The sequence below is a fragment of the Arachis ipaensis genome, chromosome B1 (assembly GCF_059453495.1).
Source record: "Arachis ipaensis isolate K30076 ecotype BB chromosome B1, ASM5945349v1, whole genome shotgun sequence".
In the NCBI taxonomy this organism is placed as follows: domain Eukaryota; kingdom Viridiplantae; phylum Streptophyta; class Magnoliopsida; order Fabales; family Fabaceae; genus Arachis; species Arachis ipaensis.
Window position 1 is genome coordinate 28,951,072 of NC_142436.1, and position 23,795 is coordinate 28,974,866.

The 23,795-nt window shown below is 34.0% G+C and overlaps 1 protein-coding gene across 1 annotated transcript; it reads right to left on the minus strand.

Annotated features, from left to right (window-relative positions):
- Nucleotides 1-15,270: 15,270 nt before the first annotated feature.
- On the minus strand, nucleotides 15,271-21,461 carry LOC107628033 (Serine carboxypeptidase S28 family protein). The gene is made up of 10 exons (XM_016330839.3): nucleotides 20,883-21,461; nucleotides 20,599-20,785; nucleotides 18,882-19,015; nucleotides 18,665-18,777; nucleotides 18,368-18,491; nucleotides 16,698-16,847; nucleotides 16,382-16,537; nucleotides 15,807-15,886; nucleotides 15,668-15,717; nucleotides 15,271-15,577 (listed from the first exon to the last, which is right to left on the minus strand). Exons 1-10 carry the CDS (start codon nucleotides 21,291-21,293, stop codon nucleotides 15,438-15,440), a joined length of 1,545 nt encoding a protein of 514 aa, XP_016186325.1. The 5' UTR covers nucleotides 21,294-21,461; the 3' UTR covers nucleotides 15,271-15,437.
- Between the last annotated feature and the right edge of the window lie 2,334 nt (nucleotides 21,462-23,795).

The following is a 23,795-nucleotide window of genomic DNA, read 5'->3' on the forward strand; positions in this document are numbered from 1 at the left end:
CACAATCTGAAAAGGTTCACCCAATTATGTGTCTGTGGCATTTATGTATCCGGTGGTAATACTGGAAAACAAAGTGCTTAGGGCCACGGTCAAGACTCATAAAGAAGCTGTGTTCAAGAATCATCATACTGAACTAGGAGAGTCAATAACACTATTCGAAATCTGAAGTTCCTATTGATGCCAATCATTCTGAACCTCAATGGATAAAGTGAGATGCCAAAACTATTCAAGAGGCAAAAAGCTATAAGTCCCGCTCATATGATTGAAGCTCTGTTTTATTGATAGTTTGGAATTTGTAGTATATTCTCTTCTTTCTATCCTATTTGATTTTCAGTTGCTTGGGGACAAGCAACAATTTAAGTTTGGTGTTGTGATGAGCGGATAATTTATACGCTTTTTGGCATTGTTTTTAGTATGTTTTTAGTAGGATCTAGTTACTTTTAGGGATGTTTTCATTAGTTTTTATGTTAAATTCACATTTCTGGACTTTACTATGAGTTTGTGTGTTTTTCTGTGATTTCAGGTATTTTCTGGCTGAAATTGAGGGACTTGAGCAGAAATCAGATTCAGAGGTAGAAAAAGGACTGCTGATGCTGTTGGATTCTGATCTCCCTGCACTCAAAGTGGATTTTCTGGAGCTACAGAACTTGAAATGGCGCGCTTCCAATTGCGTTGGAAAGTAGACATCCAGGGCTTTCCAGAAATATATAATAGTCCATACTTTGGCCAAGAATAGATGACGTAAACTGGCATTCAACGCCAGCCTTCTGCCCAAATCTGGCGTCCAGCGCCAGAAAAGGATCCAAAACCAGAGTTGAACGCCCAAACTGGCACAGAAACTGGCGTTCAACTCCACAAATGGCCTCTGCACGTGCAACACTCAGGCTCAGCCCAAACACACACCAAGTGGGCCCCGGAAGTGGATTTATGCATCAATTACTTACTCATGTAAACCCTAGTAGCTAGTTTATTATAAATAGGACCTTTTACTATTGTATTAGGCATCTTTTGATCATCTGAGGATCTTAGGATCATCTTTGAATGCATTGTTCTTAGACCATAAGGGCTGGCCACACGGCCATGCCTGGACCTTCCACTTATGTATTTTCAACGGTAGAGTTTCTACACTCCATAGATTAAGGTGTGGAGCTCTGCTGTTCCTCAAAGATTAATGCAAAGTACTACTGTTTTCTATTCAATTCCTCTTATTTCTCTTCTAAGATATCCATTCGCACCCAAGAACGTGATGAAGGTGATGATTATGTGTGACGCTCATCATCCTTCTCCCTTATGAACGCGTGCCTAACAAACACTTCTGTTCTACATGAAATAAGCTAGAATGAGTATCTCTTAGATCTCCTAACCAGAATCTTCGTGGCGTAAGCTAGAATGATGGCGGCATTCAAGAGAATCCGGAAAGTCTAAACCTTGTCTGTGGTATTCCGAGTAGGATTCAATGACTAAATGACTGTGACGAGCTTCAAACTCGCGAGTGCTGGGCGTTAGTGACAGACGCAAAAGGAGGGTGAATCCTATTCCAGCATGATCGAGAACCGACAGATGATTGGCCGTGCTGTGACAGAGCATGTGAGCATATCTTTCACTGAGAGGAGGGGATGTAGCCACTGACAACGGTGATGCCCTTGCATAAAGCCAGCCATGGAAAGGAGTAAGACAGATTGGATGAAGATATTAGGAAAGCAGAGGTTCAGAGGAACGAAAAGCATCTCCATTCGCTTATCTGAAATTTCTACCAATGAATTACATAAGTATCTCTATCCCTATTTTATTATATTAATTTCGAAAACTCCATAACTGTTTTATATCCGCCTGACTGAGATTTACAAGGTGACCATAGCTTGCTTCATACCAATAATCTCCGTGGGATTCGACCCTTACTCACGTAAGGTATTACTTGGACGACCCAGTGCACTTGCTGGTTAGTTGTATCGAAGTTGTGACAAATTATGAATGTGACATCACAATTTCGTGCATCACTCACACACCAAAGAATCAAAACCCTAACACCTTACCGTGAAATTAAAACTTGACTAGTTGATTTTCACAGTATCATGGAGCATAATTGAAAATTTAGTCAAAAAAAAAAAAAAAAAACAGAGCACTTACCACGATTTCGTGCATTTGCCGGAGCCAGCACTGCCTCCACGATTTCGTTAGAGCTGCATTCGCGTCGAGGTGGTTGCGATGGTTCTCTCTTCATCAACATGTGGTAAAATTCCACCACCTCTAGCACCCTCGTCAATAAGAACAACAACGCAGAAGATCAATCAAAGTAAAAATACACAATAAGAAAAAAGAACAAGCATTCTTTGTTTCTTCCTACTAGAGCATGAACTAGATCTAAAAGTATGAAGAGGAAAGAAAAATCAAAAGAAGATGAAGGCAAAACCAAATCACAGAGGCTCACCAAAGGCAGCAACAACAGCATTGCTTGCGTCGGCTAGGTGATAAATAAAGGCGGTAAGGAAATGAGCGGCGGTGACTAACGTTCAGATCGAAGCCAGAACCTCATTGAAGGTAGTGACATGATGTTGCTAATATGGCGAGGGAATGAGTGACGGCGAGGAGATGAACAATGGCGGTGAAATAAGCTGCAGCGACAAACCTTTAGATCGAGAACCAGATCGGAAACTCGCTGAAGGCAACAACGATGTTTCTTGCAACGGCAAAGATATGAGTTGCAACGAGGGGATGAGCGGCAGCAAGAAGATGAATGACAGCGGCAAGGAATTAGGCTTCGTCATTCGTTTTTCTATTGAGAAACCACACTAAGTTAAAACACATCTAAGTTAAAAAGACGAAAGAAAAATCACAAATATTCTGGCACCAGCAAAAACCGCCGAAATTAGCGGAAAAATGGCGTTTTTATGAAACCGTCGGAAAATTAATGCCATTTTAATTTTATTTTTTTGTAGTGCGCATTGCGTCATTTTTGAAGATTGTACGAAGAGAAGGATGAGAAATAAAAGTTTTTCAATAGTTTATCTGTATGGTATCATCGTATCTATCTCTAATTACTCCGAATTTTAAAATAAAAATAGTGATAATGCAATGTTTTCAATTAGTTGGAGTAGTGTGACTTTTAGATGCTTCTCATTTACTTATGTTATTATACATGTGTTTGTGTATAAAATTGATGGCTGTCATCTTCCTTTACCGAAGGTCCTTATCCTAAAAGTTTGTGAACCACCTTTCCTTATCGAATGATCACTTCAATTATCTTGTCTTTGGGGTCACTTTTCTTTACCAAAGCATAATTCTCTCAATTCTTTAATGCACATAAGATGGTTATTATAATGCTTAATGTGAATGCAATTAAGAGACATTATATCATGACATGAAATGCTAGCTTCTATATTAAAAAAATATTTAAGATATAACACACACAAAAAAAAGTAATATAAAATCTTTACTTCCAGTGAAATTTGTAAAAATTCTATATATATTCCAATATAAATAGATACGATTTGTTAACAAAAAGAAATTTGTTTTATAACTAGACTTTATGCATGTTTTGATGTAGGCAGGTATAAATCTTTGGTTAAGAGATAGATTTCATTCTTTCGATGAAACTCAATATAAATATTGAGGTTGTAGAAAGATATGAATCCTATACAAATCTCTGAGTCCATGTTATCTTTATTGTAGAAAGAAAATTTCCACATTCCTAGTCTCCGTAGTTAGCATAGTTTAGAAAAGATACTTTCTCAAACAATATATGAATAAAATTTGTGAATAGTTTGGTGAATGATTTAGAATGAGAATAAAAAAAGTGAGAAAAGATAAAGATTTTTCTTATAATGAAGTGAAAATAGTATATGAATAATAATTTGTAGATATAATAGAAGACAGAGAAGATAAGTTACTTAGAATTTTTGTATAGAAAAGGAGAATAGAATGAAAAAAGAAGGACTCAAATAGTTCTTAGGTATGTGCAGATTGCATTAGGAGAATCTAACTCGTGTTTAGATGAGATCTTCAATCTAACTTGTTACTTTAAAAATTCTATAAAATTTTCTATATTTTGAATTTGAAAATAACTATTAGATACAAATTTATAGATAATTGAGTTAGCCTTACAACACATTTTGAACGAAGTTAATTGGATAACTATAACTTGAGATATTCATGAAATACTATTAATTGATAAAGAAAAATACAGTACAAGTTAACTGATAAAGAAAAATACAATCACTTTGATGTATCAAAAAATTGAGATAGTCACACTTAAAGGCCTAATAGTCACAGTAACAAAACACCAAAATTGGCACATGTGGTTTGTAATGATCTGAATGATGCAAACTTGATCTAATCTTCACATCCTGAAGAGTGGTAACATTCTTAGTGCAATTTGAAATCTCCAATTTGCTAAGGCTAAGGGAAACCATTGCTTCAACAAACTAGCTGCTTCTCTAGTGTTATCATTGGATCTACATCAGTTCAGATTTCAGAACCTTCTCTTGTAACTTCAATTTTGCAGCTTGTAAGGATAGGACACCTTATTACAACTTGAGAGACTGAGTACCGTTATTTGATCCCCGGACAGTTGGTTTGGATTTTGAGGGCATGATAGAAGTTATTAAGGTTATATCCTAATTTAGAATTAAGAACTATGTTTTGTTGTAATTTCTAGTTAATCTTTTCCTCTCTTGCTCATTTATCTTAGTTTTCTATGCCTGTTATGTTTTCTTCTTTTATTATCAAAATTAATGTATTGTTTCCAAGTTTAACTTTTACTTGAAGTATATAATCAATATCATTCTTTTGATTAAGATATGTTGTTGCACTGTAAAATTGTGTTTGTCAAGTAATTGATTTAGTGATAGAAATTTGAATAAGAAATAGAAACACAAATTTTCTCATTCAATTTTTAAGCTCAATTCTATTCTGTATGGAAGTGCTTTTTTGCCTAATTGTATGCTACTCCATTTTCATAGGCAGCCTCCGAAGGAACTTTTGTGCTACTTTATGGATGTGCTCATAACCCTACTGGTATTGACCCAACACCTGAACCGTGGGAAAAAATAGCAGATGTAATTCAACACAAGAACCACATTCCATTTTCGATGTTGCTTACCATGTACAAATCTTTTGGTAAATCAGCAATCATTTTAGTTCATTTTTGTATGGTTTGTATCAAAACACTATTTCCATATGAAATTGTGAAAAATAATCACCGTAGATAAAAAATATGGATACTTTTTATAAATGGTAGATATTATATACTATAGACAAAAGTTTACTTGCATTGTCTATTATTTTCAAGTGAAAAAAATAATAAAAAAATATGACTATTAAAATTGACAGCTATATTATCGATTTTTTAATATAAGATAGACAAAACAAATAGACAAAAGACTTGTCGGTACTTTAATAGTTATATCGACAAAGATGTCGTCGCTTTTTGATAATATTATCGATAGGCAGGGTGTTGCTTTTATTAAATATGTCAAAATCTTAATTTCATATTATAGACACATTGAGAGTCAATTTTATAGATTTACAAAAAATCAACCCATTTTTAAGATAAAAATTCTAGCAACCAAAACAGGAAAATTAAAATAGTACTGCAAGCATACCGAAAAATTAGTTCAAGTTTTCAAAACCTAACAAAGAATGAAACCGTGGTTGAAAGCTTATTGATGCCCATTATTATGTTGCACAAACATATTCCCATGTGGCAGCAGTTCTACATAACTCTTTTTCTTTTCATGCTCAAATTCTGAAATCAGATAATCTTTCATAGGATGACTTGATTTTCCTTTAACCAAATGGAAGCCATGGGTCATGTGCTTTGATATCTTGCTTTTTACTTTTCCTGTGTTTGGTGTCAATCTTCCAAACCCTGCTTTCTACAAACCCAATGAATACTGATTTTGATCCTTCAGTGTGTGTTTGGATTAACATTCGTTAACGAAAATTTGTATGAAATTGATTTTGATTAAAAGTGAGTTGATATTAACGTAGTTTATATTTGGTAAACTAAACATTGTTTGGATTACATTATTCAAAATCACTTTTAGATAAAAAATAATAAAAAAAGACATAAATTTAAATAATTATTTTATATTATTTTATAATTTTATTTTAGATATTTAAATAAAATTTAATTTTTTAAGTACTCTGATAGGATTAACAAAATCATAATAAAAGCAAAAAAAAATATTCCATACAAAAATAAATAACAACAAGAGTAAAAAATTCATACAAACAAAAAAATAATAATATGCATAAGAGAGTATTGAAAAAAATTATAAAAAAAATAATAAACATAGACATAATTGGTATATAAAAAATAAATTTCAGTCCAACATAAGAAAGTGAACGCAAAAATTAGGATTTGTAGCTTTTAATAAACTGTGGGGTTAAAAAGTAGGAATCACTTCTGCATTCAAAGGATAAAAAAGTTGTCAAACATAAAACTAAGACATTCAAACGACTCAAACGTACTTCTCTCTTTTCCAATGCAAAACCAAACACACTCTCAATTTTAACTAAAACCCAATTAAAAAAAAGTCAACTCTCAATAATTAACCAAGAAATAATGAACAATAGTCATCTTGATCACATATTACTTTAAACTCATGATGTACAAATTTAAATCCACACATAATAATTAGACTCATACCCTTGTTCTAGTTTCACATTATGGAAGGCGGTTATTATTAGGATGACTATGTGGTTGCGTGTTTGTCAGACGCTGTGCACTCTGATTCATTGTCGGTGACATTGATAGTGCTTCTTGTTGAAAAAAATCACCATAATTCAGAGTCTCAGGTTTATACTGCTGATTACTATCCTGAATTGTTGTGTCAGTGAAGAAGCTAGGAAGGGAAGAGGGCTCACCATAGAACCAAGATGATGATGGTCCCTGCAAATCAAGATCATCAATAGTGTTGTTGTATTCGACTGGAGAAATCTGCCTTGGGGCGGTAAGATGCTGATGATAATTAGGTGCAGCAACATTGTTTTGAATAATGTTTCCATAAAGATTATAGTTATAACAAACAGCAGCAGGAACATTGCTATCTTGCTGATTTGATGGCAAAATCACGTTGTTATTGTTGATTTCATTCTTGCTGTGGCTGCTCAGTGACATTTGCTGACCATGATAATAATAATCTGCCTGCTCTACCTCATTAAAAATTTTATCCATATCTGATTCAGAATTCTGCATATTCTGATATACATATATAAAAATTAAATTTGATGGTAAAACAATTTAATTAAGGTGAATTGTACTTAACCTCCTCTAAAATAACATGTAAGTTACCTTTTATCATGTGTCAAATTTTAATTGGTCATCATCTTAACTATAGTTAGATTATTTTATAATTTATTATTTGAGATGGGTAATGATATGATTTCTTAAAATATCAAAACCCCACCTCCGTTAATTGAAGCACCTTTCTACTCCTCCATTCTTTTTTCATCGCATAGTTTCCGTCCTTCCAAGCATCGCCATCGTGACAAAAAGCGCCAACGTCGTCGTCTCTTAACGACGTCGTTAAATTCTCGTCGTAACTTTGCCATTTTTTTCAATATAGTCAATGCTGACCTTATCGCTATTTCTTATCCTCTCATTCGATCCCTCTTTTTACAGTAGATTACTCCTTATCAACATAATTAATGGTTAGTTTGATTATTAAATTTTTTTATTAAAAAAATATATATTTATTTAATTACATAATAGAACATATATTCGTATGTAAAATATACTATAATAAAATAAATCTATTCAAAGTACTTAAAAGTATAATTAAAATCAAGAACATACAAATATAATAATAAAATTTGTATTTTAAACAAATAAACATATCTTTTATCATACATAAATTATTTAAAAAAATAAATAAATAATTAAAATTAATAACACAAGTTTAAAATGATAAAATCCAACTTTTTTACAAATATTTTTTATAGTATTTTTATTCTTTTAAATTTTAATTTATTAGTACTTTATTATTTACTTAAAAATTAAATAAATTATTTTCATGAAAAATTATTTTTTGTATTATTTCAAAGAAGAGACCAATATAACAGTTTAAAAAATAATGTAAAAATAATATTTTAAATAAATAATAGTTAATATTAAAAATTTTAAATACAAAAATAAATTGTATAGATATTTAAGAGATAAATATAAAATATATGTCTAAAATAAATAAAATAGACAAAAATAATTCTCTATTTTTCAAGAGTACTTCTATTTATATATTTTATTTATTTTAGACATGTATTTCATATTTATCTGTTAAATATTTATACAATTTATTTTTGTATTTAAAAATTTTAATATTAAATATTTTTTATTTAAAATATTATTTTTACGTTATTTTTTAAACTGTTATATTGGTCTCTTTTTTAAGAAAATACAAAAAATAATTTCTCATAAAAATAATTTATTTAATCATTAATTAAATAATAAAGTATTGATAAATTAAAAATTAAAAGAATAAAATATTATAAAAAATACGATAAGAAAGTTAGATTTTATCATTTTAAATTTTTGTTATTAATTTTAACAATTTATTCAATTTTTTTAAATAATTTATGTATGATAAAACATATGTTTATTTGTTTAGAGTACAAATTTTACTATTATATTTATATGTTCATGATTTTAATTATATTTTCAGTACCCTAAATAGATTTACTTTATTATATTATATTTTACATATGAAAATATGTTCTTTTATGTAATTAAATAAAGATATATTTTTTTAATAAAAAAATTTAGTAACCAAATTAACCATTAATTATGTTAGTAAGAGTGATCCACAACAGAAAGAGTAATTGAGTGAGAAGACAGGAGATAGTAATGACATCGGCGCTCGGAAATTTAACAACGTAGTTAAGGAATAATGATGCACTGAAGAAAGAGAGATTGTGTGAGAGTGCAGTAGATGACGACGACGTCGGTGCTTCTTGTCACGACGGCGACGGCGGTGCTTGGAAGAATTGAGGAGTGAAAAGGTGTTTCAATTAACAGGAGTGAGATTTTGATATTTTAAGAAATTATACCATTACCATCTCAAATAATAAATTACAAAATAATCCAACTATGATTAAGATAATGACCAATTAAAATTTGACACATCATGAAGAGTAATTTACATATTATTTTAGAAGGAATTGGTTAGCATTCACCAATTTTTATTTCATATAATAATAATACAAGTCTATCTCGGTTTTTTATTTAAATAAATAAATGAATAAAATTAATTCATTTCAAAAATACTCAAAATGTAAAAGAGATTCATGCGAAATTTGATTTTAGAATAAAATTGCTCATAAATAAATCCCGTAAAGGACATGTGAATTATGAGTAAAATTTTTCACACAAATACTACACATTTCAGACTTCAGAGTTTTCTTTGACAAAATTGGGCTAAATTTTTTTTGTAATTTGGCACACAATTTGCAACTCTTTGCAGATAAATGAGTGACAATTTTTTTAGGACTAAATAATTATTTGTACCCATTAAAAGTGAAAATCCTGACATATGTACTCATGATAGATCGAAACTGATTTTGTATCTACGAAAGATGCACTCCATGACAAAAATATTCTATTTTAGTTATATACTTGCTTTGTTATTATTCGAACTTACGTGGTACTTCAATCTTTCAAAACCCTATCTATATGGAAAGTCTACGTTGTATATGACTGTTTGATAACATTCTAATCATCAAATCGAAACCCTAACAAGTTATCTTCCCCAATTCGAACCCTAACCCAAAAATTGAAACTTGTTGAATTTCATATAGTCTCAAGTGAACCCATTGTCGAAAAAGAATAACATCGTAACCCTCGTAATGTCTTTGTCCAGATTTAACTCTCCTGCAAATAATGGAAGTTACACAGTGCTTCAAGTTCGAAGAAGAGGAAGGAGAAGAAGCTTGACAGCAGATATTTCTGTGAGATGGAAATTGCGTTGATGGAGTTTGGCACGATGACGAACCCTAATAGATGGTTCATCCGATATACAAAAAGCATTCTGCAGTCCACTTATGTAGTCTATAAAAAAGAGAAGTTTGGATGAATTAAGGGATTTCAACCGAGAACGCTTCACAGTTAAACAAAATTCTACAAATTTTCAATCACACTGACGCAACAGAATTCAATGAACTGTAAGTGCAAGTGAGTGTTTGGAGTCAATTTTCTTTCTTTGTTCAATTTATTGTTTTCTTTTCTTTTCCAACATTTATTGTTTTTCTTTCTTTTTATTCAGCTACTTAATTTCTTTTGATTTCAATTTAATTCTGTTTGTTTCTTTGCTTTGATTCATTTATTTATTTTTCTCTTTGTCTTTACTTTGTTTTTATTTATTTATTTGAATTTCAGATTTCATTTATTTATTTTCATTTTGTTATTTTTTTTGCACTTCTAGTATTTTTTTTATTCTGTTTTCTGTTTCTTTTTCTTATTTCGATTTAAAATATTTCTTACATTTTATTGCACAATTTACTTTCGACACTCACATTAAGTAATTTTTGAATTGAGTCCACTCTATTTTCAAAAAAGTCGTATCTGTTCTCAAATTGAGATATTGATACAAGATTAATTCGATACCCTGCCGAGATTACCAAAAATAAAGTGAAATACTTTACATCTTTTTTGAAAAATTTTTATTTAGTTTCTTCTTTTCCCAAATTCAATCCCTAATCTCATATAAATAGTGTTATCATTGTTTCTCAGGGTTTGCAGGCACATCCATTGCTATTGGTTTTTTCTTCCTCCTTTCCCTGCTACCACCCTCAATTGATAAAGTATACTTATCTGATTTTACATATTTTTTATGATTTGCAGTATTCTTAATATACTAGTACATTTCTCTCAAATCACAATTGGGGTTAACAAATTCCAATAGCTTTTGAAGAATTATAAATTAAGAAAGTTAGAATACGAACCTCTTAAAAGATGTCTTGATTTATGAAATATAAATGCTCTGTTATGTTTTAATTTACTTTGGGCAATGTCTTTATTTTTTTTTATTTTCTTAATTGTTTCTTTTCTTGTTCAGAAATTCCAATGAAATACAAATGCTCTATTGTGTCTTAGTTTACTTTGCTAATCGGGTTTTCTTTTAGCAAAATAACTTTTTTTTAGTACTTACAAAAATAACTTTATTTGACAATTATACCTTTTTATCAATTGTTTATTATTTTTAGGGGCCTCTCATCATTTTGTAAGAAATTAATTTATTTATGGAAGTTAAAAATGTGATGTGCAACAATATTATATTATGGTGAGTAATTCACAAATATGAAACTGATGGATTCAGTAACCTGCAAAATGCAGGTTATGTTTTGACTGAACTGACTTCAAAAAGGCTGCATGCACTGCAAAACGCAGCTTGCGTTTGGCATGGGAGGAGAACGCAGCTTCAAAACGTGTCCCTGTGTCTCATGTATGCCAACACCTCGAAGCTCCAAAACGCAACATGCGTTTGGCAGCAACCCCACCTGCGTGTGTGACACGTGTAAAGGGGAGTGGTGGAGCCGACCTATAAAACCAAAACGTAAGCCATGAGAGTTTCCGTTTCCCTTTCATTTTACATGCTGTGAGTGAGTTTTGATAGTAAAAGGGTTGGGGTTAAGGGTGAAAGAGAATAAGTTTGTGAGGAGGAAGAATCAGTGAAGGTTTGGGACTTTATTTAGTGAAAAAGGAAAAATGATTCGTAATTTTACTTTACCTGAAAAATACATTATTGAATATTTGAATTATCCTCAATGGGTAAGTAAATTTTTTTTTTAATTTTATGATGAATAAATATATTTATTTCTATGTTCTTTATTGATATATTTTAACTAATAAATTGATTATTATTATTATTATTATTATTATTATTATTATTTAAGATAATAATAGTAATAATACTGTTTAGTTACCGTTTTATTATTATTATTATTATTATTATTATTATTATTATTATTATAATAGAATACTGTGTAATAATTATTATTTTTTTCTAATAGTAAAAAAATATTTATTATTTTTTAATAATTTATTATCATTTTTTTTTGCAGGCTATCAGGAATTTGTTGCCCATAAAATTCAACCCGCCAGATACCTTTAACGAGGTAGCGGCAGCGGCACTGGCATTGATTGGGTTTCAACACGTTTCGCGAGTAGGCGAAATGAGAGGTCATTCTGCACTGCTGAGTGCCTTGGTGGAACGCTGGAGGCCGGAGACTCACACATTTCATCTTCCGGTCGGTGAAGTGACGGTGACGCTGGAAGATGTGAGCTATATTCTTTGTCTCTCGATTAATGGGGAGGCCGTTACGGGTAGATCAGACAACAGTCACCAGTTTTTGGTGGAAAACTGCATTGCGTATTTTGGTCGGAAGCCTGGTCCGCAAGATCACGTGTTGGGGAAGGTTAATATTGCATGGGTCTGGCGGTGCAGAGACACCGAGCCTTATGACACTCAGGAGTCTGTTGAGCGGTACGTCCGGGCGCACATTTTTTGCGTGCTTGGAACAGTTGTGTTTTCGGATAAGTCGACCACTTCATTTTCTATCGCACCATTGAGTATATGCCTCACTCCGCTCTTTAAGCCTTTGGTAGTTTTTGTTGTACTCCTGTTCCGTCCTAGAATAGCCTGTTGAACAAACCATTTAATCATAAGCAGATGCCACAAATTTACTATGAATAGAACCATAACAGCGAGTTGAAATACCTGTGTTAACCACGAGTTTATGCAAATATGGAGTCTTGAACCTCCTCAAGAAGTTTGACCCGATGTGCTTGATGTAATACATGTGCCACGCCCTTGGTGGTGACCATGCACCGTTACTGCGAGCTATTGCAGCGTCGATGGAGGTAATGGTAACAACATACTCCGCAAATTGGTTAGGAAAAACCCCCATGCGTCTGCCGTCTCGCCCTCGACTATCGCAAATGCAATAGGCACAATGTTTTGATTCCCATCTTGTGAAACCGCTACCAGAAGTGCACCTTTATATTTTTCGTACAGGTGCGTGCCATCAATCTGCACCAGTGGCTTGCAGTGTCTGAATGCTACAATACACGGATAGAAGCTCCAAAAAACGCAGTGCAGAACTCTTACACCTTGAACCTCCTCACTCTCACGGTAAACGGGGAGCGTTTTAATTTGAACACGAGACCTTGGCATCTTCACCGTCATTGCTTTCAACCATACTGGCAGAGTCTGGTAAGAAACTTCCTAATCACCGAAAACTTTTGCGACATCTTCCTGCTTTGCCAACCAAGCCTTGCGGTAACTCACAGTGTAGTTGAACCTGGATTGAACTTTTGCAATAACAGACTTCACCTTTATCGAGGGGTCTGCTTCGACCAACGGCCTAATGGTATTTGCAATTATGTCTGAGTCCAACTTGGCATGATCTTGTGAAATCGTGCCCATGATGCACGTGTGCTTGCCATTGTATCTCCTGATTTCCCAACAAGCTTTTTTTCGAATCAAGCTAGCTCGGATAAGCCAGTCGCATCCTGCACCATTCCCCTTGCATTTTGCATAGAATGTCTGCGGCTCAAACTCATACACAGTGTAATCAACTCCTCTAGAGATGGTGTAGCTTTTGATTGCAGATATCACCGACTCTCTCGAACCAAATTCCATTCCGACACTGAACTCGCCATCTTCCGCCGCAGCGTTGCCTTCACCTACGACATGCGCACCACCATCAATCAGACAAGGCAAATAAAATAAGCAATATAGGAAACTTGAGTTAATAATCATAACATACCTGTATTCGCATACTCAGGAAATTCCGGGGCATGCATGACTTCGAGATCTAAAGTTCGCATAAAAGACGAAACACTAAACGGGTGTTGGCTTACAATCTCATTCGCTTCATTTTGCACCGCCGGATTGCCTGCCAAGTCTGCGTCATCGTTTTCATCATCGACTTCATAATTAGCTTCGAATTCCTCTTCACTGTCATTATTATCTTCTTCCCAATCTATATCCCCGAGCTCATTAACATTGACCTCATCGCCGACCGTACCCATCCCCGACTGCTGTTCAAACTCAACGTACAGCTCTATCATCGGCACGTGAGATCGGGTTTGTTGATAAATATACAACATCTGCTGCATACTGGCATCGTCAATGATGGGCATTATTTGAAACTGTATTATCGCACCAAATACTTGCACAGGACTTCTGTATAAAAGATTGCTCACCTTTTTCAAAATGTGGCTTTGAATGTTATTACAAAGACCATTTTGCAACTCGACAAAACTCATGGTATATGGAATAGCAAATGACAACGGACATTCACAAACAAAAGTCACTTCTTCATGTGTGTTTGGTATAACCTCACCGTTATAATATACTCGCAAATTTGCAACACCTTCCATAACTTCAGCCTCAACTAACTCTATTTTTTTGACACAGTTAACTGCCAAAAAAGCACACCACTAAAGACTTTATGTAAGAAAGAGTAAGAGGAGAAGTGAAGATGAAGATGAATGAAACTGAACTTCGTATTTATAGACAAAGCTGTGGATTTAAATATTATTTTGTGTACAAAATGCAACATGCGTTTTGGGGCTTCCAAAAAAATGTTTCTGACACTCATAAAACGCAACCTGCGTTTGTGGGCTTCAAAAAAATTTTAAATTTTCTAGCTTCAAAAACTCAACCTGCGTTTAGCCTAAAACAAAATTAAAAAAAAAAAAAAATAGAAATGTCAAAAAGTAACTTACGTTTAGTGTATTTCAAAATAAAAAAAAAAACAAATTCAAAACGCAACTTGCGTTTTAGATCTGACACCCATAGCATTGAATATTTTTGCCATGCCTCCATTTCATGGTGTTACACCATGCTCTTTTCTATTTGCAAAAAAAATAACCTCATTTTGTTCTCTTTCATTTTTTTAATTTTTTTTATAGCATCTAAATAGTAAATTCTTTGAATTCTATTTTGATAGTTTATTTAAAAAAAAAGTAGATTCCAATAACAGCCTAAAAACTATTAAAACTTAATCCACAATAAATTAATTATTTGATTTGTCAGATTAAAAGATACGGTACAAAAACAAAAAAACTAAGATCTGAAACATGCTATGGATAAAAATAAAACAAACTTCTTTTTCTAATCAATTCTGGTCTATTGTAACTTCCGACTTTTTCTTTTCTTATATAAAAATAAAAAATAATTGTAATTTGTAACTATTTATTAGCTAGCATTTGAAGTTTTAGGCATTTGTAAAATTATTTACAATCACTCTCACTTGATCAGACTTGTGAATTGTAAGTTGTAACTATTTGTGCTCCATTCTGAATTACATGCATTTGTTTTTTAACTAATATACAAAATCGCATGCTTTTGATACATAGAAGTTTATTTTTGTCGCATGCTTTTTTCGTTCAGCTATACCGAACAATGATAAAGCAATTCAACATTTACAGTTTTACACTAAATATCGAACATGACCTTATTTTTCTGATGGTACTCAGTGATCCAACCTTTGATTAGCTTGATCTCGGTAGCCCTCTGCTCCACAAGCCAATCAGGATCATTCTGTGTCGAAGCACGCAAATCTAGGTGGTGTGCACCTGAGGATTTTATGAAAAGATTTCAGGGAGTTATTATTACATTAAACCAACAGCAGATATAGCTTATAGGATAATCAAATTACTTCTTACCTTCTTCAGTGACAAGGGCAACAACACTTTCAGATATATTCTGCAAAACACTGCAACAACAACAATTTGCATGTCAAATTTTGCTATCATCAGTCAAAGATTAACGACTTATTATCAGTGAATTAAACAAGATTATCACCTGCCACCACTCCATGGATCCAATAGGCCATTTGAGAAAATCAAATTGCTTCCGAATTTCTTCAAGGTGGCATCAATTTTCTGCAACACATTATACAAGAAAGGAGTAAACAATAGCCAAAACAGCATAGAAGCAAAACACAAGTTTTTAAGGAGCTGAGCATGCTTCATACAATGTAACCAAATGAAATCAACAAAAGAAAGGATAGTTCAAAGCATAATATATTTATTTCATATTTCATTTTCTGGAATAGAAAATGGTTCCATATAAACACATATAATTATACAATTTCCCCCCTTCACAATCCTCCACGTCTTACTGATTATCCACTACATCCTCTGACAACTATCTACATTTTGTCGCTACCGTCTACAATAGTTTTATTTACATTCATAAATACTAGAAGAATATACTGATTCAATTTATCATGAAAATTAATCAAAATAAACATGTTCAAGGAGTGATAGAGTGCACATTATGCTGCAAAGAAAATATCAAATGAAGGTATAAAAGTCTGTAAGAATATACAAAATAATGGAAATGCACGTCAGATTTAACTATAGCTGTTCCCTTACATGTCCACCAAACTCGGTAGTAATCCATTTCGGCCTTGGCTTCACTCCGTAATTTCTGATGCATCCTTCTTCGTAATCAGAGTAATTAAACTTGTATGGGGGAAACATGCTGGATTCTGGGTCACAAGACATTGGCATAACCATTTCAGTGCAAGCCTACAACATGAATGGGAAAAGATGGAAGTAACCAATATTATTTGTTGAGGCATTTCATAAGCTGTTACGACATTCTACATGCTACGACAGAGAAGGAATTTGAAAAATAAATAAATCAATAAAGAAAGAAAGAAACGCATCCCTTAAAACTCTACTAAACCTGCCAGTTCCAACCACTCAGGCCATGAGGATCTTCATCCAACTCGAAACACTTAGTTTCTCCAGTATAATTGTAGTAGACATTCACTCCTTCATAGATGCGCTCCAGAAGACTAGTCCCAGCAGGTTGGCCATCAATCCGTTTGCAAACCTATGAAAAAAGTATATATAATCTTGGTGATATGTAAGGACAATCAGGAGCGTTCCTGGTTAGAATGGAATGGAAATTAGAAAAAGAATTGGTTAGTTCCTGGCTTAGAGCACGATTAATCTCCCCCACCCCCTGCTCTCACCACTCCAACCAGTAAAATTATGAAAGCATCCACGGATTCGGTGGTAAAATTATGAAAGCAGCCTTTTAACAGTAAGAATGTAAGATTGGCTAGTATATAGTATAAGAGGGGAAGGGGGCAGAATAGGACAGTCTCGGCGAAGAGAACAGAAGCAGAGTTAGTTAGGGCTGCTGGAGTGCTGAGGTCTGGAGAAACAGTTAGTGAGAAGTTGGAGGGAAATGATGTAAGTAGGATGAGAAGAATTTTAGTATTGTTGCTGTCATTTTCTGTAACAGAACCTTAAGAGTTTTTAGGATATAACATACGTCAGAGGAGGTAGAAAAATCCCTTTGCATATCCAGGATTCTTGACACATTCCCAAGGATTCCCCACTTAATACACACACCTTTCTACATTTCTTGTTGTCTCTAACACCAGTTCTAACAAATTTGAAGATGAATTCCTATACTTTATTTGTTGTATGGTACCTTTGCTGCCAGTGGTTGTTGACTTGTTTGGAGAGCAAGGAAAACTGATCAGAGGTGGTCTTTGGACAATGTAGAAAAAACCAGTGCATGAAGGTTTGGAAAAGGGACTGAGAGAGAAGAAAGCCACATATTGGAGAAGTGGAACTGGACGAAAAGCCTCTTTGGATGTGCAGATGGAAACAATAGGACTCAACTATTCAACATATAAGTTTTTTTTTTTTTTCCAAAATGAATTGCTCCTATCACAGTGATAAGAAGTGATCAAAGTAGGTTGCAGTGCTTATCTATTAAAGACGTCTAACATAACCATGTATTCATGTGCATAGTCATTTAAAATCATTAATGCAGCAAAAAATAATAATTCAGGGCATCAAATATTGATGAAATAAATGATGCTGATTGATGAGGCTGATGCTGCCAAGTACCCACCCGGAGCAGCATTGAACCAAACTCAAGAAATAGGTTTGCACCCACTGATTCCATGTTTCATCACTATCACTATTTAGGTCTGTACACACAAAACCTCCAGCTCCTATTTGAATTCTCAAGGTTAAATGTGACTGTTCCAGCGGATATGGGAGAATGGAATAAAAGACTATTTGCAATTAAAAAACTCAAGCCCTCTTTAAAAAAACAGGCTCATGGACTGTTTCAAATTTTATTAGGGGACTAACATTACTCCAAATTAGGAGTGGTCTCTGCCTATAAACTAACTCCTTAATCCTATCTGCAATATCATTCCTTATGCAACCATTAGTTAAATCAATTTCCCAGTTGCATCACAAACTAGCAAGGGGATTTCTGTAAACAAGATAGGCAGTATAAAGAATGAACTTGGAAAACAAAACAATGTTTATAAAGTTAGTAGGAATAATAAGATCTCTCTTCTTATTTTACGAAATCAAACTAACCTCCTTGATGGGGTGTCCAGGCAAAGGCATCATAAAGTTAGCAGGATATGGGTAGTCCACCATTGCCAAATAACTATATGCAGACTCCAACCAGTTCCATAGATCATCAGTCTTATTCAATGGCCTGGAAATTGCCTTTAATTAGTTAAGGAAAATCACGCAAAAGAAATAATGCAATATCAATATCATCATTCACCACAATCATATATTGGAAATAGGGACACATATTTCTCTTCTTTTCTTGTCCGAGAAAAAAAAGAAGAAAAGAAAAGAAAAAAGAAAGAAGGAAATCCTTACCGACAGAAGTGGAAAGTGTTGGACAGTTGCACAAGGCCATTACGCGTCTGACCTATTGATGCTATCTCATTCCACGAGTGTTTTATGTAGTTAAAGCAAGTAGAACTCTCACGCTATTGATAAAAACAAGAAAGCAAAAATGTTAGTCGTACACAAAATCATAAAATGGACAAAATAAGATAGCAATAACCACAAGACTACTGATTCACTAACCTACCTTAAAATCACTGGAAACAATGTCATAGAACGTTTCAAGCGGCACAATGTCTTCAAATTGGAGAATTGGAGCTGAAGCAGCAAGTGCCCCAATAGCAATATGAGGGTACTTGAGTCTCATCCATGCTGCTAACACTGTTTTAGATGATGTTTGAGATAAACCAACAAAAAATTGTCATTTTATCCATGAAAAAACTAAAAGATAAGAAATATAACCAACAATCAAATAAAAACTACAACCAATGCATACAAAAATCCAAAATTTCCACTCGGAAATACTATTAAGTTTTTTTGCTATTTTCCCCAATCCTTGGTACCTGTAACTCATTAGAACACTAACATCATTTGATCCATATATCTATTTATCTAAACATACGTAATGGAACAATGCTTTGGTTTTGTACTAATAACTTATTAGTTGTCAACCAGTTTCCATAGTTAAGATTTGGAAGTCCACCAACTATAACTAACAACCTGTAAAAGACATTATTCATCAAAGCAGAATATTGAAAACCCTCCTTTTACAATATAACTAGGTTCCCTTTGTGTAATAATACTTTCAAGTATCAGTTGGGTCAGATATCAAGGAAAATGTTCCTTCTGTGGAGTGCCTTGGCCATTGGATTTCTATATTTTGTATTTATACGTAGATTCCAAATAATTATCCAAGGGTGATAATGCTTTGTTGGGCAAGAAAAACTCTTCATCCACTAATATAGGGGAATTATTCCTATAGAAATTCTTAGGTAGCAGCTTCCTACCTTAGGCATTCAGATGCAAATCAATGTTTGAGATGTGCACTTATGCTAAAAATCCTAAAAGTTTATATAGTTAATTTACAATAAAAGATACAAACAAACTCCATACCATCAAAGATTAGATTAGTTCAACAAAACTCTCAATCTTTGCTAGATATCTAGTTGATTAACATATTTTACGGTTAGAATTGTCAAATCTTTCATGGTTAGAAATGATCATTTATTCTGTTAAAATATTGTATTTCTTTACTAGCAGAAATAGGCACCCATCAAACATTGATTTACATTTATAAAACATGAAATTGCTATTGGCTCATCTCCCAAATTGGGCCTAAGGTGATAGCTACCCCAAGAACCTTCTTCTTCTAGGGGCACGCCACCTATAAACGGCATAATCTGGATCATATACACATGAGATCCAGCATGGATCTACTACTCGCATTTTCATTTAAAAACCATAAATAAAGGATATAATGTCTAGCTAAGGTATGCTATCTAGCCATAACTCTTATATCTCTTAGACTTAGACTAACAGTGACTTAAGCATCACGTCCCCAACCCCCGGTTCGTTGGACGAATGCCAACTGAAAGTGTGCTGTTGGACTGACCTAGCTAGGGACAGTCAGCACTCAGCACCTCCTTAACACTTCCTGAAGAATATTTCGTTCTTTTTTCATGATATATGCACCTCCACAGGATCCAGTTAAAAATTTATTTCACAGTTCATACAAGAGGATCAAGTTAATTTTATTCTTTATAAATTAAAAAGAAAAAAAAAAGAAGTGATAGACATGCACCTAATCAGGAGCCATAATAAGGACCTCTCTTGTATGAAATGTCAAAAACTAATGATAGGATGAGGATATGTCTCCCACCAATTCCACATAATTTTCACTTAAAAATTATCTTGAAAATCATTTAATAATCATCAAACTCTCACAACAGGAAGGAGTATCTTACTTCCACCATAAGATCCACCAAACAAGACAACAGGACAATCCGTGGCCGAAAGGTTCTGCTTCAGATCAGTGATCAGAACAGCAAAGTCAGCGAGCGCCTGCTCAGCCGTTAGATACGAGAGCGTCGTCGCATTCTTATATGCCTCTTCTCTGCTCCCATAAGGCACTGACTCACCATAATAACGATGCTGCCAATGCCACCAATAAAATAAAACTTAATCTCCCAATGATAACGGTCACAGAGTTAGTAAAATAAGTATAATAACAGAAAGAAGGAAAAATTACTTCGGGAAAAACCACCATGGCGCCGAACTGTGGCGCGATTTCCCATACGAATCCGGTGTTTTCGGCGAACCATACTATGTCCCCTTCGTTGCCACAGTAGAAGAAGATGGGGCCCAGTCGCTGTGGGCCCAGCCAGTTCTCGGTGTTGATGAGGTACCGCTGCTGGAAAGTGGGGAGCTCCAAGAAGCTGAAGTGGTCGAGTTGCTGCGTGAAGTATCGGGTTTCGTAGCGGTAGTCTGGTGCCTGGGCCTCATTGGGCCGGGCTTGGGACCGTGGGGGATTTGTTGTGGTTGGGAACCGCGGGGGATGGTTGAATGGCGATGATGATGATGCTAGAGGTTGGAAAGAGGAAGAAAGGAAGGCGATGAAGAGAGAGAAGAAGAGTGTGGTGAAAAAATGTTGTAGTGCCATTGCTGAGAAGCTAAGGCAGAGTGAATTGTGAGCGACGACGAGGCGTGGTTGACTGGTTGCCTGTGGTTATCGGGTACCGAAACACGCTGTTTTAGTATGTTTGCTTTGTTGGGTACCCAGGTAAACATCCAAAATCAAGGCTCTCTATTCTCTAATATTCTTTTACTCGTTTCAGTGATTTCAGGAGGGAAAATTAGGGGCCGTTGGTATTAGCCATTTTTTATTTTAGTTTTTAATGAAAATGAAAATAAGATTAAAAAAATATGTTTATTTAAATATTTTAATATTATTTTTAATAAAAATATTTTAAAAAAGATAAATTAAAAATGATATATTTTTGTTTTTAATTTTTTCAGTTAAAAATAATAAAAAATTTTCAATCTGACACGGTGTGATTTAGATCGAGTTCTTTCCTTCACTTATCAATAAAAATATGACATCGGATTCGATGGTCCCAAAATCATGGTTCTGAAAATCGAACTGGACCAGCCGGTTTAATCGGAAAAATCGGGAACCGGTCACCTAACCGGTCCGGGTAACGTCGAAAACCGTCTGACAAAAAATCGGTAAAAAAATCGGTCGAACTGGCGGTTAACCGGTGAACCGGAAGAACCGTCCGATTTTTTGGCGGTTTTATGGTTTGCAATCTGATGCTAAACGACGTCGTTTTGGCTTTTTTTTTTTTAAAAAGAAAAAAAGAAAAAGGAGAAATCATGCGCGTAACCCAGTAACCCTAATCAGTTTCCACTTTCCAGTTTCCCCTTTCTAGTGCATTCACCCACCAAGCTCCAGATTCCAGAAATCACCCAAGCAAGCAGTTCACCATCGAGCCACCCACAGCCATCCACAGCAGCAACGACGTTGAGGGCCGCAACCACCACCGCGTCTTGCTTCTCGCCGAGCCCGCCTCCTCATTGTCGTCGCTGAATGTCGCCGAGCTCGCCGAGCCCGCCTCCTCATTCTCCGTCGCCGAACGTCGCCGAGCTCGCCTACTCGTTGGGGCGTCGCCGACACCGCGTCCTCACTCGCCGCCGGTAAGACTCTGTTCTTGATTTATTTGCTGCCTTCTGGGTTCTGATTATGATTTATGAGCTCGCCTGCTTCTGAGGTTCTATGCTTGAACTTGCTGTCTTCTGAGTTCTGATTATGATTTATGAGTTCTATGCTTCTTGATTTTGATTTTTTGATCTTGCCTCCTTCTGAACTTGCTGCCTTCTGAGTTCTGATTATGAGTTCGTTCTGATTATGAGTTCTATGCTTGAACTTGCTGCCTTCTGAGTTCTGATTATGAGTTCTGTGCTTGATTTTTTACTGATTTCGATTTATTTTGCTGCTTCATGATTTTTGTTTTTGATTTTCTGAGGTTATTTATTCATGATTTTGAATATGTTTTGCTGCTTCTGAATATGTTTGCTGCTTCATAATGAATATGTTTGCTGCTTCATGATTTTTGTTTGCTGCTTCATTGAACCTGGTAAGTTATTATATTATAACTTGCCAGATGAATATGTTTTGCTGCTTCTGAATATGTTTGCTGCTTCAATATTTTAAGTTTTTTAATAATTTTATTTAGTATTTAATTAAACCGGTTGAACTCCGGTCGAACTAGTGAACCATTGAACCAGTGACCTTACCAGTTTATTGACCGGTCCGGTTCTCGCAACCTTGCCCAAAACGTTTGGACCATTAAATGATACCATAACAAAACATGTTTTTTATGTTTTTTAATAACTGTTAAATAGTCATTATCTAATTTTAATTACAAATTAATCCTCTATATATTATTTAATTATAAAATCTATTTTTTATTTTATAGATTATTATTTTATCATTCATCTATTATGTTTATTAATAATAAAAAATAAAAACAATAACGAATTAGATCTTCCATTAATCGCAATAATTTTTTGGCAATCCTAATCGATCAAATCCGTTACATCAGTATTGGATTGAGAAAATCGTGTTTCTTATAAAATCAATCGATTGGAATAACAAAACAATCGACTGAATTTCATGTTTCCCATGACGCAATCGATTGGAATTGATAAATTTGCAAGGCATGTGGGATTTTTCTTATTCAATCGATTGGTCATATTACCTAATCAATTGAAATCATCAAAGCAATATGGGTTTAATTCAATCGATTGGTTTTGTTACCCAATCGATTGACTTATACTATTAGAATGATATATGAAACTTTAATCCATTGGTATGATAATACAATCGAGTGAAGTTTGTACGTGACTAATGGTATTTTCCAATTCAATCGATTGATATTAGAATTCAATCGATTGAAATGTAACGTGAATAAGGTTTTTTTCTCCATTCAATCGATTGGTATGATAATACAATCGATTGAATTTCTAAATGTGCTATATATTAAGCCTGATAACCTGTTTAGCCTCCCTCTCCTTTTTAAACATAACAACTCTATTTCCGCATAACCTTTCTTCTCTCTCTAAATCCAAAAAACTTCTCTCTTCTTCTTCTCCAATCTTATCA

What these genes read in the sequence shown, in the direction of transcription:
- LOC107628033 (XM_016330839.3), bottom strand. Translation starts at nt 21,293, where the DNA reads ATGGCACTACAACATTTTTTCACCACACTCTTCTTCTCTCTCTTCATC. An exon ending in TGGTGGATCTTATGGTGGAA is followed by an intron (nt 19,016 to 20,598) that starts GTAAGATACTCC and finishes CATCTAAAACAG; the next exon opens with TGTTAGCAGCATGGATGAGA. An exon ending in TTGTTTCCAGTGATTTTAAG is followed by an intron (nt 18,778 to 18,881) that starts GTAGGTTAGTGA and finishes TTTTATCAATAG; the next exon opens with CGTGAGAGTTCTACTTGCTT.